The sequence below is a fragment of the Haliotis asinina genome, chromosome 1, assembly GCF_037392515.1.
Source record: "Haliotis asinina isolate JCU_RB_2024 chromosome 1, JCU_Hal_asi_v2, whole genome shotgun sequence".
Classification (NCBI taxonomy): domain Eukaryota; kingdom Metazoa; phylum Mollusca; class Gastropoda; order Lepetellida; family Haliotidae; genus Haliotis; species Haliotis asinina.
The window spans coordinates 62,102,268-62,123,130 of record NC_090280.1 but is presented as its reverse complement, the minus strand read 5'-3'; the positions used below and the strand labels follow the sequence as shown (position 1 = coordinate 62,123,130).

Genomic DNA, 20,863 nt, shown 5'->3' with positions numbered 1-20,863 from the left:
CGTCTGCTTCGAGGGTTCACTTGTCTTACCTATCAGGCGTGGATCACATACTGTAAACAACAGCTAACCTCAGCCATTGTAACCCCTACTCTTCCTAGTGCTCTAAACCTACAGGATTTGCCCAAAAGCTTGCCGTCTGTAATTGTAGTTTGTCTTCAAAGTCTGGGGCATAAGACCCCATATACCTCAAGTCTCAGGTACAGTTCGTTTTGTCCAGCCAGGAGTTATATTTCTAAGGTTTTCAAGACTGGGAGTTTTTTAATATGGTTTGTAAATTGCTTGTTTTTTCCAACAGTATTGCAAAGAGACAGTTGTTGATAGCACTGGACGTGTTTGAAGTGAGATGGGAAATCGTTTGATAAACACACGCCTCCATATTCACAGAGCAGTTTAGTTTGCATAACCTTTCCCAGGCTTATCTCCAACGTTGGATCACTTTCTAGAAGAATGGCCGAACAAAAAGGTCTCTGCCAGTACACAGCAGACATACTCAAATTGGCTCAATTACAACCAATCATTATTATCCCACACGAACATGGTCAATTTGCCCCTCGTTTATCTTACAGCATAACCAGCAAAGATAACTACTTCAATTTTCACGTCAGCTATCTTGACAGGACTTCTTTCATGACACTCCATTGAATACTGAACAGAAGCAGGTGACTTTTCAATTATATTGAGCCAGTTCCACAAGATAATATCTTATCATGCAGTTAATGGCAGCACAAAAAAATGTAAGGATACTTAATTGTAATTTCAAAAGCATGTTTTCGTCAAGCAATAACACAAATTGGCCTTTCACACTACTTCATATTTTGCTGACATTGCAACTTTCTTTAAGGCTTTGAATTATTTTGTAATTAGCTGACAGTATCATGTACCTTCTTCCTCTGGATCTTTGAAAATAGAAACATCATTATATCATTATAGAATGATTCAACTTTGCAGAGATAAACATGGATAGTCCATTTGACAAATAATCTCGCAAGACTAGACGTTTTATCCAAAAATAACGAGTTATTCTCAGTAACAAGTGTTCTGAATTTACAAGAAGACAGTCCCATTATTCAGAAACTTTTATGTTTAAAAGAGAGACAAATGAATGAAGGGGAAGGATCTATATGCAGTGAAGTTTCAGATATATCCTTGCAACTTGATTGATAATCAATTTCTTTTTTTCCATGCTGAACTCTCTTTCTTTACTGTTTTGGGAGGGTTTTTTTTACATGAGTCAACAGAATGGTAATTGTTTTTTGAATATACTACTCCACTGAGTGGTGTTTTCACAGGCAGGTTGAGGGGTTTAGGCGTATCTGTTTCGTATCCCTCTACAATATGTCATGTGTCATTTAGTCAAACTGGTGGATATTACAGTACACCATACCACACACTGCACAACTGGAGGCTCACTGAAACATAACCATGCCACACATTGTGTACTGATACAATATGTACTGATAAGTTTTGCTATTTCTGAGATCAGAATTTCAGGTTTAGTTCAGCATGTGTAACAAAATACATTTCATCACACTCTGCTTCCATCAATGCACGATGTTTGAATTAATCATACATGTATTTCACATTTGTTACCACTAATCCATAGAGAACTCACTCATTTCTTTAAATAAAATCATTGTAAAATCTTTGAAAACACTGATTCTTTTTTGACGCTGCAAAATCTGTAGCAGGCCCTAATGTAATAAAAATGTCGCAGGCCCTAATGTAATAAAAATATTCACACTAACTTAAATATTGGTAGCTCTATGATAGCAGTCTGTAAAAAACTGAGTTTGAAATCTAGTGACTGATGTCAACCTAATTAAGTGAGTGAGTGAGCAAGTGACCATGGTTTTACGCTTTCAGCAACATTCCAGCAATATCATGGCAAAGGACGCCTGATATGGGCTCCACACAGTTGAGAATAATAACCCAGATCTTCAGTGTGACGAGTTATCGCTTTAACCAATTGGCTACACCACTGCCATGCACCCTTTGGCACCTCACATTAGCCCTACAACTGTTGCAAGTGTATGTTACAGCAAGGGAGTTACAATCACTGTCTGTCAAAATCACTTTATACAACTACACCTACGGGGGACAGATTCCTTTAACTGCCACTTAAAACAAACATGGGTTGACTGATACCAGAGAGGTTCTAATATTCAAGAGGTTGATCACTTTGTGAAGTGGAACTGTGGTTTTACTTACTTGATGACAATCACTTGAAGTTTGGAGCCAGTATCCAGGTACACAGGAACATCAAACTTTGCCGCTGGAAAGAAATCCTGTGTGGGTACATGAAATATAAGATTCTGATCCTTCCGTATTTCATAGCTGTATTCCTTTTCCGCCAATCGAATTGTTGCAATGAAGGTTTTTTTCTGATTGGTATTGCCCGACATGGAGCGTCCTGGTACGATGGAGTTGGATGCACTGGCACATTCATGGTTGGCGCCAACTCGGGAGACGTGGTAATACACAGACACATCGGTATCATTATGGTGCCACCAATCCGACGGAAGCTCGATGCCCATCACACATGCACTGTCTCTCTCACTGAGAACGCACACTGCAGACAACTGCTGGTGCTGATGCTCCACAAACATCTGACCACACCATTGCTGGTCATACCCATAAACATTGTACATCCCATCAGCTTTCCGACTGTCAAGAGGCTGAGCATGCACCAGTACTTGTAAAAGTGACCATTTGGGCGTCAATCTGTCAGTGACAATATGTGCACTTAAGTCCGTGTTGTACAAGATCTGTCTATGCATGAGGTTGAGATTCTCACCCTCATTCCTGGCATCCTCCAGGAGAGAGTCCGGTACCGACTGGTACACCTCAAACGGTCCATGATGAACCCGGAGCTTGTACAGCTCAGAAGGATGGGTCACAATAAATGTCTCCTTCTCCAACACCCGCGGATCCTTCGCCCGGAGCTTCTGGTATGGTGACTTGAGGAAGAAGCCATCTTTTGGGTCATTGAAGGATATGTCCACACCCCAGACTATACCTGAAATATCAACAGGAATATTAGAAACATTTCCATACACGAATCTTGGGAAAAATAAATACTGAAACAAAAGTTTGGATCTGCAGCATCCTTCTGTTGTTAATTGTTTACTCTGAAGAAAGTCAGCAAATACACTTTTAACAATACTGTAGCAATGTCAGAATAAAAAAAAACATAGGAATTGTTCTTCACACATTGTATCAAAGTTGGTAATCAAACCCAGGCATTCAGCAAGATGAGCACTTTACCCACTGGGCTACTAAATCCCCCAAATGGTGTTCAAGGGCCTTATCAGCATATAACCAAGTTTCACACCTTACTGCTAAACCTTACTCTACAGTTACAAGTACGACGTATCTGTATTTAAGCTGTTATTGCTCTTGGGGCATGGGCTCTATCCTGCAGTCATGACTGTTCCTACTAAGGGTCTGTTCTGAATCCAGAATCCCAACAATCAGACCAGTGCCTGAGACCTATATGTCCTCGAAGCTCTACCCTACAGGAGTTTGGGTATACTTCTGGCAAGTATCTGATGATATATACTTTTGGTAGTAACAACAATCCTATTTAAATGAAAAAAAGGAGCCCAGTGAGACAGGGCCTGTACCTGAGGAGATCTAGACTTGCATCTCTTCTGCTTATGCATTGCAGGAAGGGCTAAAATAATGTGGTTCAGGGACTGTGAGCTCTTCTTTGGCATATTCTTATATAGTGTTCTGTGGACACAGTCAAAGTAGACCATGCTTCACACAGAACAATATTTTCAAAACATGTTACTCTACTCTATATTCAGCTAGAGTGGCACAATAGAAAAGGAACATTCTGTGTTGCTATTTTTTGCCAGAAACTGTATCGCTATAACGTAAATAAACACTGGCTATTTCAAACCTCCAAAACAGATCATTAACTCTAGTGCCAAAAGTCCTTGAAAGAATGCCACATCTTTTCAACCTCCACCAGCATGTCTGCCAATTTGAAAGCAAGCTCAGGAAGCTTTAAAATACCTGCTGATATATAGTGGTGAAGGAGATACTGGTGTTATTTTATCAACATATTCCGATAAGAAAACATGCAAGTGTTTCTCTATTATTTACTTGGAATTTCAAGGATTCACAAAATTCCACAAGCATTCCAAGTTCCAAAGAAGCCCAAATACCTTAAAGTTGACATTACAGGGCTACAGAAATCTTTTGAAATATGTGGGGTGGTGGGGTAGCCTACTGGTTAAAATGTTCGCTCCTCGCACCAAAGGCCCTGGTTCAATTACCCACATGGGCACAATATGTGAAACTCACTTCTGGTTCAAGAAAATAAAACCTGAACTGAAGTCACTAAACTGATACAAAATATATAGCAACACCAATCAGTTGAACAAACATCTTGTCACTGAACTGATACTAAGTATATGGCAACACCAATCAGTTGAACAAACATCTTGTCACTGAACTGATACAAAGTATATGGCGACACCAATCAGTTGAACAAACATCTTGTCACTGAACTGATACAAAATATATAGCAACACCAATCAGTTGATCAAACATCTTGTCACTGAACTGATACAAAGTATATGGCGACACCAATCAGTTGAACAAACATCTTGTCACTGAACTGATACAAAGTATATGGCGACACCAATCAGTTGAACAAACATCTTGTCACTGAACTGATACTGAGTCACTGATAGGATACCGAGTCAATCATGACTCTGCATCAAAGGGTAGATAACTCAGAATCTCCTTTGCTGCTACCATAACATTTTATGATTTTGATCCCTTTGGACATTCCATGGTATTCTTTCTGAAATTCTTTTACAGGAATGTTGACAATTGCCTCCCTTTTTCTAAACAGCATCCCTCCTTTCAGCTAAACCCCAGTTACAGGTAACTGAATTAGGGCAATTATACTGTACATGAGATGCCACACATTCTCTAACGCTGTTGATACCATGGTGTCTGTCTAAATTACACACCAGCACAAATTAATAGTCCCGGTTCGACTGTACCGCTTCAGTAACTGTCTTGACTGGTTATTGACAAGCTCTGCCTATGTTTTGTCTTGTGCCTGTGGAAATCCTTCATGAGTAAACTTTGATGTTCATGAAACATGTACCACTGCTATCTTCAAACTAATTTCAAACAAATCTACTGCACATTGACCTGTCTGAAGTAAAGTTCAATGTGTGTGAGTTGCCAACTGGTGACTTAGAAACACATTGTTTACCAAGGGTAGCAGTATACTGTACAACTGTTCAACTTGTTAGCTACATTCCACATATAGACATACACCCATCCTTATGCCTCAAAACAAAAACATACACACTAGTCAGATGACATCCACACTATACAATGATCACACACCACTCCTCACACAACACATCATGCATATCCACATAATTCAACATACACACATCCATTCATCTAACAGAAAACCACTAGCTACAAAAATATTCAGACTGTTTTGCTGAAATCAAAAGCCTAAATCAAATCAAAGACATTAGAAAAAATGCCACATTTCTCAAAACATCAATGAGCAAGCCAATCAGAAAATACTAATGTCTGCTCTCAACACCCTCGTGTAACATCGTGTTCTCCTCCTTGCTACTTAGACTAGTACATCAAATGTTTTGCAGAACCATGTAATGTTCTACTTCAAACAACTTAATGATAGTATTTCCAGTCCCCAGCATACAGAAACAGTTCTGGCTGTCTGTGACTCTGGAATGTGCAACTGGAGCGACACTACAGATTTCTCCTCACATCTCACATTAAAACACTGTGAACCTCCATTTCAGCCGGTCAGTGCTCTCCGACCACCCACCAAGTTGCTGGTATATAGCTGTAGATCATCATCTTCTATAATGTGTAAGATACTAGCCGTAATCCCCAATAATCCCCTAGCTCATGAACACCACCAACGCTGATGTACAGATTGCAAAGCTTGAAGCTGCCCCTGGCCAACATGTGAATGAACATACATTATCTATTTCTTTGCATTCCATTAAACAGACCTTGCCAAAATGCCATGGCCTGGATAGTCTTCCCTGACCGAGATAAATAATAGCTTAATGATGGAAGTTGGAACATCGGGACCACACCTCATGTGCCTTATTTACAATGTTATGTATGGAGTTCAAGAGGGGAAGTTACTCCCAAATACCATACCATTCACATCACATACCACGCCAAACCATACACTACATACATCACACGTATCATACCACTCACTATATATCACATATATCATAGCATACATTAACATACCTCATACCCTATTTACTTCCCATATGATGAAACATAATCAGTGAATGATGAAATATATATAATATGTGCTCATATTACTTTTGGCTTGCAACCCACTGTTTGTGAAGTTTGTTGTCTATGAATGTGATGTGATATCAATGATTAGAGCTGTCACACTTGCTTACCATTTTTTAGTACAGTATATATAAAACCACAAACTTCATATGTCACACAAAAAAGTCTTCAGACATATCCATTGGATAATGTCCATCTGGACACCACACTCATTTACTTATTTAAAGCCCTGGTTGGGTAGCTTATTGGATAGTGTGCTAGCTGGCCATGATTAAAATCCAGGTTTGGTTTCCAAAAGGGTGATAGTGTTGCAAAATTGCTTAATGTAGCCTGTGCCATGACTCACATGGCACCTGACACACAAGAAGAAACACATCCCTCCAGTCATTCTCCTTCAACCCTGGTCAGAGAACCATCTTATCTCATGTCTGCTGGTGCGATAACATATAATATTGATCATGAACATGTGCATTCTGATCATTATGTTTGCAGGCTAAACTGATAATCCATGGCCTCACAACTCTATAATTATTGATCCAGTTGAAACAGGAAATACCCATAGAAGATCAACAATGCACGTTCCAGACAGCCCCAGGGCAGATGGTCAGGAAATGGGTCTGAAAATCGCTTCCCAGAAAGGGACATAATTCTTAGCCTGATTAATACTCATAATGGCTTAGTCGCTTTTATTGTTAAATACAGGCATTAACCTTGGACGGAAATGGTCTGGTTTAAGGAGGAAGAATCGCCTTTATTTTCCAAAACAATAAAAGCTGCATTGAAAGGGTCTTGGGAGTGCTCAGGTATATAACAATGGCAGACACCAGATGCTACTTTCCAGGCTACTGATTTATCAGGAGTATATTGTACTTGGTTGCCTCTTAATCTCATGAATATGCAACACGTTTTCAGCATGCAGAGTGATGAGGTTTTTGAAGCATTACAGCTTGTATCATCTGCACATGTAAAGCATATAAAGGTTCAAGATTCCTTGAACTATTGCTTATGCATGAGTGAGTATGGTCTTACACTGCTTTTAGCAATATTCCAGCAATATCACGACCAGGGGCACTTGAAACGGGATTCACACTGTTTATTTTTAAGAAACTATTCCATTCCAAAGTTAAATGGTTTTTTTTCCATATCAATGTTGAAAAACGCAACAAAACAGTACATCCAAGTTTAATAAGGTAAAGGAAAAAACAGTGTATATATCACTTCGCAAACTGTCATCACAAATCCATTCAGTTCTGCTGATCGTTTAATAAAGGGATTCTGGTGTCAGCTGGGACGTTTATGTTTTGCTACAAGTGATCGAACATTCCAAAAGTAGCAGCCTCGCAGGACCAGGCAGATAGTCAACAGAGTGTTACTAAGCCTAGTGCTGATGGAACCTTTCCATGATTCATCATTCTACCTCAGAACACAATAAACATGGCCTCCATAGCAGAGGCGGCCATATTGAACAGGGGAATTTGTTACTGTTGGAATACAGGCTGGTGAATATCGATCCGTATCCCATGCCATTTCTATCACTACATTATGGCCATTGGTGGCAGTCTGGCTCGGAGCATCTGATGAAGACTGATTGATGAGGGTCTAGTGACCGTACCAGTGATCGGATGCTGATACCATGAATGCAATGGATAGATTAACCTGCAGCAATACCGCACACCAACACTTCCAAACACTGTGCATGGAATAACGAGATGGCATTGTAATTAAGTGACTCACGAGCCACAGAGTTCATTGATCCAGAAATGATTTGCCAATACTGAGAGTGGAATTGATGTATGGACACTCGGGGTATTTCAACAACTACATACAATGGAGTTCACATGATGATCCTCAAGCTGGCCTTGAGTCTGTTGCTGTGATATACTGTCATACAGGGCATGATGAAACCATCTGCATCAGCATGGTCAGGGAATGGTAAACTCAGAATCTGTTTCAAGGCAACCATCAGGATTAATGAATCATGGGTTATGGCAAATGAGTGAGTTAATTATACACTTTTTAGCAATATTACAGGAATATCACAGCAGGGAACACCAGAAGCGAGCTCCACACATTGAACCCATGTGGGGGTTCACCCCAGGTCTTCAGTGTACTCTTTATCCACTACGTTACCACACCACACCTGATTTATGGTTAGGGTATGTGAGATTGTGAGTTGCTGCCTCACTCAGTATTATTCTAGTCATATGACTACAGTCTGTAAATGATCAATATGAACAAGATAATCCAGTGATGGATATTGTGAGCAATGCCATCTGGATGTGTTATGAAGAAAGTTGATGACTGTACCAGTTTGGTCAGCTCTCAAGGCAAATATGTGCTGCTGCTGCGTAAGAACCTCAAACATACATACAACTGCAAGTCCTAATTGAGCCGTAGACTTTAAGAATATGACCAGAGCACTGTAAACTTCAGACGGCTTTGAATAGTCTTTAAGTTACGACAACCTCTTGGAATTCTGGATAAAAATATCAGTTTCCAGCAACCTTTGCATGCAGTCACCTCCAAACTGCATGGTGTGTGATGACTATGACACAGATCACTAGATTGTCTGGTCCACACTAATTACATACTGATATCGTAAGGTATGAATATAGCTTAAAATGTGAATTTAATAAGCTATTATCACTGCCTATCAACTGAGCGGAGAAAAGTCAGACTTGATAAAGGTCTTTGATACTTCCCACCATGCACATTGCATACATACTGTAAATCATGAAATTAATGCGAATGTTTTATTAATGCGAAAAATGCGTCTGTACATGTGTCGCATTATTAAAATGACGCATTTCAGCCTGGGGGTGTACTTTTGAATAAACGTCAGAAAACGGAAATCTCTTCCTTTCATTGACACTACTTAATACCTATTGAAATTATTCATCGGCAAATTTTGTCACTAAGCAGAAGTGTTGACACTTCACACAACACCAGTCAATACAGGTCACTTCCTCATTACGGGTATCGCAAGTCAGTTATCACTGGTTACAATAATCACTGTCAATTGTTCAAAGTCATTGAAGCACATCAGCCAGACCGGACATTCTCCAGCCACGCAGGATCGTTTAGCGATTTTTGCTCACCTTTGCAATCACGGCCTCCATCCATTTGGCATGTAGAGGCTTCATCACACTTATTCGTAAATCCACAAGTATGTCCTTTTTGGAACCTGTCAAATTGTCTGACACTTTGTTGGCATACCAATTAATAAATTGGTTCTTCATGGTCACCATTAATTGTTGTCATAAGACAAGTAGTAGCAAGCAATCACGTGATCAAACATGGCAGCGTAATCAAAACATCGTCAGCTCCATTCCATTCAATGCTTAACAAGTTCAATTCAGGTAACTAGTGTGTGGTAATAAGAAATGAAAAGAAAATGAACAACAAAGAATCAGGGTGTCACATTTTCTGATTGACACAGCTTCCTGAGCTCGCATTAATTTCATGACGCATTTTAGACAAGACCTTTGCACTCGCATTAAATTCATGACGCATTAATTTCATGATTTACAGTACCAAGAAACCTAAGAGCAAGTCAGTGATTCCAACACCTGAGCTTTGAACCTTTTCTGAGTACTCAAAATATATTAAGGACAATCCAATATTTTTCACTGGCTGATCAGTCATGGCAGAACAAACTCACCAACTTCTTCTGCACAATATATAATATTCATATTCATAACATTACGTTATTCTTAAAGAAATAACTTCAAGTCAACAAATTGTCATCACTGACATCAGTGCACTTGCACTTTTCAAAATGATTTTACCTGTTTATGTTCCACAAAGAAGTATATTTAACCCTCCAAAAAACAATAATTGCTCAAACATGTTTCAGATTCTATAACAGGAAAGTCCCCCACAAAATGGGCGTCTCAACACCTTTCTGTTAGGTACGAATGTCTAAACAAACCTATTGAGAACTTTGTTAGAACTGAAGTTATATTTAGACAAAAGGACTGAATGAGGCCTCAGAGCTCACAATGGCATCAATGCTGCTGGGCAGAGGGCAGAAGGTGTTCCCAAGTACACAACTCCCTCACTATACCAACATATGATATCTCCAAATTATAACACAAAAACAACTATCATAATAATAAATTGGATAAAACCGTATGTATCAAAACTATTACAGCTGCCAATCAACACAGAGTCTCACTAGAAAGACATTTTGTTAAAATGTGCTATAATGAAGATGGTTGGTAGAGATCAAAGGTTTTTCAGTGCAGGTTTAGCTGTGTCAAACTAAAGGTTACACAAGCTTGTGAACCTAGTCCTGTTTAAACCAGGTAAGAGGCCTTCAAGGGCTTTCATCATTGTAAAGTGGCCATATTCCTGCTTTTCACAGCAGTGCCAACTAAGAGCATACAACAGTAGTGTTTTCTCATCCATCAAGTCAACACATTCCAATAAGAAACAAAACAAACTGGACATCAATTATTTCAATGGACACTTTTCAAAAATTGAGTATGGAACACGCCACCTTTGACCTTCCATCAAATTGAAAATATATCACAATAAGAAACAAAACAACAACTGTCAACAGTTATTTCGATGGCTACTTGGCAAAAAGGTCACTGGCACGTATCAAACATTCCAACTCAACAATTCTGCAGTAGTATTTGATAAATACCATTATTCAGGCAAATTTGAATACTACTCAAATCAATCACTCACTCATCAATCAATGAAAACAATTTTGTACACTAATATGTTCCCAATACTTGAACTTGAAGGTACTGGGAAAAAAACTATTTTTCAACAACTAAGAAACCTTTTACAATATACTGATGAATAGGTTCTAAAATCATTAATACTGATGTTTATTTCAACATGCACCATATGCACCTAATGCCTAAATGTGGTATACGTACTAAATATTAATGACAGACTCATGCTCCCCTGAGTCATTTAATGACAAATGGGCAATAAGCAAGTACTGAAACTGTAAAACTTGTCATGCAAAGAGTTTTGGTTTGATTCTCCACAAGGGCACAGTGTTCAAAGCCAACAACTGATCCCTATTCTGTGAAGGAGTATTGGTAAACTCAGCTAAAGCTCAGCGATCAGTGTGTCGCTTGTTATGAAAAAAGTGCTGGTTTGATTCTCCCATGGGTACAGTTGTTGAAGCCCATAACAGATCCCCACTATTGCCAAAATCACAATATAGCCTATTTCAAATGCTTAGAAATCAGAAACTATGAGAAAAGGATGGATGCTTCCACTTATCCTCCACAATCCCTGCAGCGGGTATTTTCAGAGTTAATCATAAAGTTCAGAATCTTCTAGTTCTGAATCTTTCAAATCTGAACGTGCAACACACTTGGCATTCCAGTTGTGCCCTAGAATGAGTGAGTAAGTTTAGTTTTACTCTGCACGGTGGTCTGTTAACAATCATATCTGAACAAGACAATAGACTGATCGACAACATCAGGATCGATCTACATGATTGGGATACGATGACATGCGTCAACAAAGTCAGTGAGCCTGACCCTCCGATCCCGTTAGTCGCTTTTTACAACAAGCATGGTTTTGCTGAAAATCAATTCTAAACCGGATCTTCAAGGGTCAGTTCTGTCAAAGAACACAAGCAGTGGGTTATGAATAAAGTTTGGAAAATGATATTCTTTAAGTTCAAATCTCTCAAATCTGAAACTTACAACACACTCAAACAATATCCTTGCATATGAAGGGATTAATCAGTTTAAAGATTTGCTCTGCCATGCTGGGCTATACCTCCATTACATCACAAAAGCAATATCAGCTACAACAGACCAGGGTCATTCCAATCATACAGCTCTAACTGGTCTTTGATGTAGGCTTCCACAGGTGTTGATGTATTACACCATATTTCACCTGCACAATACCTGTCCTGATTGGGTCGCACCTGTCTCGACCTGGCTGATTACACAATACCTGCTCAATGCGCCCAGGAGCTATAACTCCCAAGTTATTCCATCAGTCTGTGATACAATCTGCCACAATACACACATGGTGTAATCAGTTATTTAATGGCAGCTACTTAATTGGATTGAATTATGTGACCTTAAGCCTGATGACTTAATGACTTTCATCCGAGTGAGTGAGTGAGTGAGCAAGCAAATGTGATACGTTTGTTTTTTAAAAGTAGAAGCTGGATACCTAATGTTCAGACAATTTGTTCAAGATTTGGGTATTTGACAAAGCAGAGTGAGTGAGTTAGCAAGTGAGAGTGTTAGGTTTTATGCAGTTACACTCTTCACACATTCTGCCCATGTGGGAAATCTAACCTAGGTCTTGGGCATGATTAGAAAATGCTTTAACCACAAGGTTACAGCAATCTCCCTCCAACAGAAGGGATTTTACAAACGTCCACATGACTTATATGCATGTTTGTTTATCAATGTGAAATCTGAACAATAAGACAATTGTCTTAAACATTGGTGGAGAATATTTTCTTCACTACAAAGAAAAAATATGTAGACACCTTTCCTATCTATCTTTTCTATCGATCTTATGTCATGCTTAAGTTAAGGTAGCTATGTTAAAGTCCATATTTTATAGATATTCTGCGATCATTTCACAACCCCCCCAAAAAAGGAACATATCCTTCAAGACCAATGCCATATTTTGTCTACTTAAATATTTCCTCAATGTAAAACATAACAAAACACCTCAGTTCAGTAAGAACAGGAGTGACCGAAGCACTGAAGCCCTTATGGAAAATATTGGCATATGGTCCTATACAGTAAGGCTTGCACCAAAATAAATATAACATATCTCTGGAAACACTGCAGTAAATGATCAATGGATTGCAATAGCTGAGTTGCCAATAGCAATGAACTGAAGGTAGAAATGAAAAACTATCTCTGCATCAGTAGCATGTATCACTATATACACTTTAGTAACTGACTTCTGTTGATACATGAACAACACAAAATACCAGATTCATTCCCTTTGACTTTGAGTCATCCATCCGTTGCCTGTTTAACTGATCTGGTTCACATTGCTATTACGAGACACTGAAACTACTTCAACTTATTTCTATTTCATATAAGCCATACATTCATTTGGGAAATGACATCAAATGGGACAGTTCTTGAAAAAACCACTGTAATAGTTGACCAAAACAGAATAGCACTATCACAATACAGTGCACCCTGTCTAACTGAAGATTCTCTTTCTCGGATTGCTGTATATACCGAACTGAACTTACATTCCGACGTAATCCTTCTTTATAGGAAATTTCTGTGAGACTCGGACTGCTGTCTAATATGGACTTTTCAGTCAGTCACGAGCAGGTCCGAATTAGACAGAGTGCACTGTAGTCGTTTCCCCATCAGTAGTCCCCACTAGATCTGGGACTGTGAGACCCGACTGACTATTTTGACAATGAGTTCCATGAGTTCAAAGCCTGCACTCAGCAGACACTCCGACAACAGGGGAATCAGGGAGCATCCTGTGCAATAAACTAATGAACTTGTTGATAACAACCACTATCTCATCAACCCATCACTTTCCTACCTTCAACACACAAGAGTCATTTAATCTTTGAAAATATGTTATATCGTTGGAAAGAAAGGCATTGCAGCCAGATTAACTGTCTCTCTGCTCCATCGGGCTAGCAACCTCCTTGGCAACCGAGGTAGATAAAAGAGAGGCTTATTAACCCTTGCTACAACAGCAGGCCAACCAAAGGATGCTTAAGTTGACTAAAGAAGACTGATACAGGTCAGCAGGTGGGAGTTATCGCTGACAACACTCCAACCCCCACCCTCCATAATCTCTCCCAACCTCTAAACTTAGTCTGTCACACAGACCCTGAAGCAAATACAGTGGAGGCTGTTGAAACCGGAATCTGTCAAATCTGGCAAGTTGTTAACACCAGCTTAAATATCCACTTTATATCCAAGAAAGCCCACACAAGTCTAGAAAATGTGAAAAGTCTAGATTTCCACAGCTTCTGAAAATGAAGAAAACCTCTTGGCTCCTTATTTTAATTGTAATTTAAAAACTTTTCTGTAAAAAGACATTCATTTCAGAGACTAGCTGTTAGCCTATACTGTCAAATCATATTTTCATCCATTCAGAGATGATTTTCTTGATACTTGTTGTCTACTACTATGCTCAACCATATTCCTGCAATGTGACTCTGAGGGTTCCTGGGACTCATACTCTTAATTGTTAAATTTTGTTGTGTCCATTGTGAATATTTATGCATATAGGATGCAAGAATTCACGTCCTGTAAATCCCAGTTTTATCCATATTCATTTTTCATACAATATTATTATTATCACTGTTACTTCTATTTTTAGAGATTTAGCTGAAAGAATATTTGGTAGCTGCACCTCAAGTTTCACCTCCATACACATATTCTCCATGAAATCCATGCATAAAACATACAGCTGAATACATTCTCCGTCTCACTTACCCTTTCAGTGTTTTTGAATGAATCCAATGAAAACACAGCAGTAACAAAATAACCGAGACCATTTACAAAACTACAGACAACACCAGACCAAAGAGTCAAATATTTATTATGAATATAGCAATAATAATTTACACCCCAGTTAACTCAAGCTGAACCTCATTTGAAGACACCCATTCAAAGTTCAAGCAGGTGCTTGATGTGCAGGAACATCTGAGGCAAAATGTTTCAAAGAAACTGTCAAGTCGTTTATTTTTTTTAAAGAGAAAAGCTCTCCACTTTGTGTTTTGAAAGTATTAAACAACCTGTCCCAGCTTTAATAAATTGACATCTGCAGCTCCATCCATAAACACCATGACACAGCTTTTCCGCAAGACGAGAAAAAATATTCCACACTTTTACAGTCTCTTTTTTTTCATCGCCTTCTCGGCCTTGTTGACACCACAACAAAACAGTCACAGTACAAGCACTCTTGAGAACTAACATAAACTAACTTGATTAATTTTTCCATTTACACAGTTCAGCTATCTGAAGCTTTTGTAGTGTTCACAAAACAAAATCTATGAGTTTTTCAATGAAAGTGACCTGTGCACCTTACACTCTGTCAGAAAAAAATCAATCTTTTTACAGCATTCTCTTCAAACAAGAGTATCTCCCACTCAACATCAGCCCTTCAACTGCCAGCAAGCAATATAACGAAGCCTTCAATCACAATATCAAACTTTCACAAGTCTATGTGAACAAATAAACGACCTTGCATGTATCAATATTAAACCAGGCTTATTCATCAAAGAGCTGTGAATAAGCACAGCAGCATGAGACACTGAGAAGTGATTACACAGAGGGAACAAGGCTCCAATGTGATTCAGGTGGCTCTGACTTAGTCAGTCTGCAGTCTGGACACACACAGACCACAGGGTTTAGGCTGGAATCTGTTACAGTCTGACTCAACACGGTCTGTCCACAGGCCCTACAGGGAAGAAATAGTCAATACATAGCAATTTACTTTTCCTGGCTCAAGTTTACAAATTTTGTTGACATTAATTTGTTACAAACAGATGAAAATAAAGGTAACTGTCTTTGGTAGTACTGAAGTGGGTGTTCAAAATATCTTGAATTCCACGGTAAGACTGAGGTTAATGTTCAAATTTTCACCAAATAAAAGTCTTGGTTTTCCACACTAAAAATGAAACGGATCTTTTGTTTGCTTACAGTAAATATGTCTTGGTTTCAGAGGAAAAACTGAAGGGGAAGTCTGAAATAATCAAGCCTAATTATGGATGGAATATGAAGAATAACAGACAGTAACATCTCAATGATTAACAAAACCCGTTCACTGACTGTAAGCATAGTAATGAAGAAGTAATGCACCATTTCCATAACAAATTACTACCAACTGTATAATGCCCCTGTTTTACATATATAATACGCTTCATTTTATCAGTTTCCATATTCATAACACTGGCAGAACTCACTCGTCAAACATCAAGATATGTTTATTTCATTTGGCATAAGATCAACTTGGGAATGTGTCCAAATTAACTTTTGTCAAAAAGGACACGGTATGGGATTTACTTTTTAACATTGCATTCAAGAATATTTGTATTTACAAAGTGACAGTCATGTTTACAAATTATATAATGCAGGTATACGGTGTGGTGTAACAGTTTTATCATGAATACCAGTGCCAAGTCACTAAGATACCATACCACAAGAGCGGTAAGGTAGCCAAATGTTTAAAGTGTTTGCACACCATGCATATCTTCAATCTCTAAAGTTTAATAAAACAGAACAAAACACAAGTAAATACTTTAAAAGACCTATACAGTGAGTCATTATTGCATAATGCACCATCAGCAATTTTGCAGCTATTCATGACGGAAGTCAAAAGAGTACAAGGAAGCCTAAGAAAAAGTTCTTTTCTTGTCAGCCATGACACCCTATTACATAACGTTAGTACTACAACAGTTGTTCAAACCTTTTATTCATGATAAATGCTGGGCTCCAAAACTAGACGACCAACTGCATCAGAAGCTGAGATTTCAAAGAGAAATACTAGGACACCCCTTGTGACCTCCTTCAATATCTCCTTCAGCCAGACTCGAGAGTCAGGCCCGTTATAGTATTAGCACACTCCTACTTGAAGGGATTAATTGCCCTCCTACTCTCAACATCAAATACACTTCTCAGATATACAAACTGGTGGTTTTTGACAAGCTTCTTAGCGTTAAAGTATGGTGCATGTTTTTCTGTTTCCCTTGAATTTTGAATCGATTGTGAAGCATAAACATTGTTTTATGTGGGACGTCACAATACCTATTTTCACGGCAAAACTGCATAAATTTAATTGAATTAATATTAATATTTCATATGTTATAACTGTTCATGAAAAGATCAACATTTCCTCTTCTAAGAGCCTTAAAAGTCCTAATTACCAATATTTGTGCATGAAACATAACCATGCATAACTCTTAAAACATCAAAAAACATGATACAATTGAAAAATGTTAATGATACATAAACATATTTGAACCAATACTTTTAAAACTCAATATTGATAGAGTTTTCAATGTATTGACAATCACACAATCTATGAAAAGTATCACTGCATCATTATGAAGGCATTCCTAGTCTTATGTCACGTGTATCAATATTCATCTCTATAAGTGTGGACCTAGAGCTGCAATCATTTCTAGACTTGTGATACATGTGCTTAACGTTCTCTATGAAAGACAAGGCTTTACATCACTTTTCGCAATATTCTAGACTAAAAATATATCTCTCTGAATATACATTTTGATATACAGTAAAATACTTTTATAACGAACTACAAGGGACCACTGATATTAGTTCGTTATATCCGTAGTTCGCTATTCGTGAAAAATCCATTGAAAGAACAGTAAAACACACTACACAGTACAACACATTCCTACTCAGTTTATTCGTACATTCATTCATATTATGTTCTTTTCACTACAAAGTCAGTAATCTTACACAGGTCACTCGTCATTGAATATATCGTATTTTAAAAGTCTCACGAGTATCAAAGGCTTCTGTCCACATTTCTGATGTGTGGGGGAGGTATATACACAGGCCTTTTGAGGGGATGCACTTGTCGTCTTCTATTAAATCGCCAAAGACCGAGTTGCTGTGCCGGAAGTATGCAAAACTTGGTCGTCAGTGACGGCCTCCGGCAATCTGATTGGTTAATAATGCAAACTACAACTTCACATGGGTGTAAAAAGTGGAGTCTGTTTTGACGTCTAACTTATTGGTCAGATTTCAAAGTGAGCGCCGCTAATTGACACTGATTGAATTTGCTCAATTGACTATTCACACCATTAATTAGTGTTAACTGGAACTGTCGAGGATTTCAAAGTGAGCATCGCTTACTGGCTATGACACTGATTGAGTTCGCTCAGTTCGTTATTCACAACGTTAATTTGTGTTACCTGGGACGCGCGAGGATTGCAAAGTAGCCGGTAAGTTCGTTATAGAGAATTTGTTATTCACGACTTTTTTATATGATAACATATAGTGGTTTATTCGGGACTTTTAAAACAGTTCGCTATAGCCGTCAGTTCGTTATAGCCGTGTTCATTATAAAAGTATTCTACTGTATCATAACAAATGATTCTGTTAAACTGACAAGGAGTCCCAGAGAGAAGGGAGCTTCAGAACCTGAAGGAAATCCAGACTTGCCACATTCAGCATTAATACATTAGAGGGAGGGCTAAGCAGGAGTGAAAATAATACAGTTCTGGAAATGGGAAACCGACTAGCAACATTCCATCAGTATCAGCAAGATTGCCAGTAACAAGCTTCACAATGCACCCATATCAGAGGCAAACCCTGCCTTCACCTGGGTAAGTGAACACTTGAACCACTGAAATAAAGCCAACATATACTGTCACTACAAGTCATGTGAACTCCATTGTACGTTCCCCAGACCAACATGGCTACTGTTCAAATCTGTGTTAAACTCAAAGCACTCAGTTTTCTGCCCTGTCCCAATACATCCATCTCTTATCATGAAGGCAACACAGCCTCAAGGTTGCCAGGTGGGCTGCAGCACTGTGATTGCTCATGTCAACACTGATTCCACTTACTGATTGCAAGCCTGTGAAAGGAAGGCTAGGCTGGGGCAAACTGGCTGTCCAGACTTATATTTAGTCACAAAATAGTTACTTAAGTCCAAAAAATAGTTATCTTATATAAAAATATACATTTAGAAAAACAAAAGATATAATCCAAATGCAGCCCAGAGCATAATATGGATCTCAGAAAATGTGAAATAAAAATTACACGGCACCTTGAACGTAACATGGATCTTAAAATAGTGAAATAAAAATGAAATAGAGCCCAGAACACAATACAGATCTTGAAAATGTTAAACAAAATCTAAATGGAGCCAGAACATGGTTAATTTCAGCTACCTCAAAGCTATTTCAGGTTATATGGACATTAAGGTGAAAAAGTCCAGAGGTAGGGGAACATCAAAAATAGGATTGCTGTTCAGACTGAATATCCACCTTGATTCTATGGACCAGTGGCCAGCCATGCTTGGACATGAACTCACTGATGCATGAAGGTTATATGTATGTCCACAGGGGTAGACTACAAAATCTATTTGGATCAGAAACTGAGCTAGGTGACTGGATTCCAGACATATCCAAAAGCTATCTACATCAAGGTCAATATCAGGGCTTCCACTTCTCTGGCATCAAATACTGCACATTGTGATACCTGCTGTCAAGACTTGTAAATGACTTGAGTTTGGTTTCATGTCACTTTTAGCAATGTTCCATTAATATCATGGTGGGGACTGCAGAGATGTGCATCACACATTGTACCCATGTGGGGATTCAAACCCAGGTCACGAGCACGAGCACGAGCTTAAACGACTAGACTACCCAACCATCCCAAATGAAATGGATGAAGTAAACTATAATTTTGATACATATAACTTATTTAAATTGAAAAGGAACCTTAGTGAGGTTGGAGACTAAGAATCAATGTAAAATACGGATGTGCCTTATTTTGTTGGAGAGACTACTTACGCCACAATCTCTCTACATCACACAGTTCCCGTATTTTAACACAGGAAGAATGTCTCATATTTACAAAACACAAACAATGAAATCAACATAAGATAAATTGGGTATTAGACCCGCAGAGGATCACAAACTATAGTCATGTATAACTGAAGGTATTTTGATGTCAAGTAAGCCATAAAGTTTGTATCTGGGAGACATTGGCATTGGAGCATGTAAAAAAGTACCATATTTTCAAACTTTTCACTTGTTATTTCATTTATAGCCTTTTCTGATACAGTATATAAATTTGACATTTTCAAACTTTTCTCATGTTATGTTCCCATTAGTTTATAGCTTCTTATGATACAGATCTGGAATCAAAATTCCAACAAAAGTAATACATAAAGTGTTTATACCACACCCTATTCTACAGAACATACAACACTTCCTCTGTTAGAGCACCCTGTTTCTATGGAAACAACTAGCATAATCAAAGTCTTCAGGTTATTGACATGAGACGCACCAAGCATTCTGAACAAAGTTGTTGAGATTTTATGAGTCAATACCCTGAAGTCCCTACCTATCACAAAAACCCCTATCAATTTGTAATTTTTGTTTTATTGCCTCGTAAACTATCACGTGATCTGAGAAAAACATTGAAAGCCCCATGATAAAAGGAGTAGCAAAGTGGGTACGTGTGATCAAGCATGTATCGACCTTCAACCTGACGGCAATGTATCAGAGTGTGGTCGGAGCTGACGACACAGGTATTGCAACTAGCAATGTCGCCTGTATCTTTACAACCCTAACAACTGAAGCCATGTTGAATAAGACAGCGACAACAAAGAAATAACATATAATTGACTGTATCTAATGTCCTCAGGTCACAGTAGTGACAATTTTATCAGGTCAAGTACAACGCCGTGGTGAACTTGAAATCTCAGTGGGTTTCACATGGCTAATCAGGCAACAATTATACTCTCATCGATGACAGATAAAGATGAAGCATACTTTGTTCCACACAGAATTTTACTTTTCATGGTCATACATTCTATGCAGTGCCATCGT

The 20,863-nt window shown here is 38.5% G+C and overlaps 1 protein-coding gene across 1 annotated transcript in view; it reads right to left on the bottom strand.

Moving 5' to 3' along the window:
• The window catches only part of LOC137295690 (transmembrane protein 132E-like), a 78,440-nt gene that overhangs the window by 48,531 nt on the left and 9,046 nt on the right, over positions 1-20,863 (bottom strand). The window contains exon 2 of the mRNA XM_067827177.1: positions 2,209-3,016. Within this exon, the coding sequence (XP_067683278.1) occupies positions 2,209-3,016 (808 nt within the window). The remainder of the gene's footprint in view (positions 1-2,208; positions 3,017-20,863) is intronic.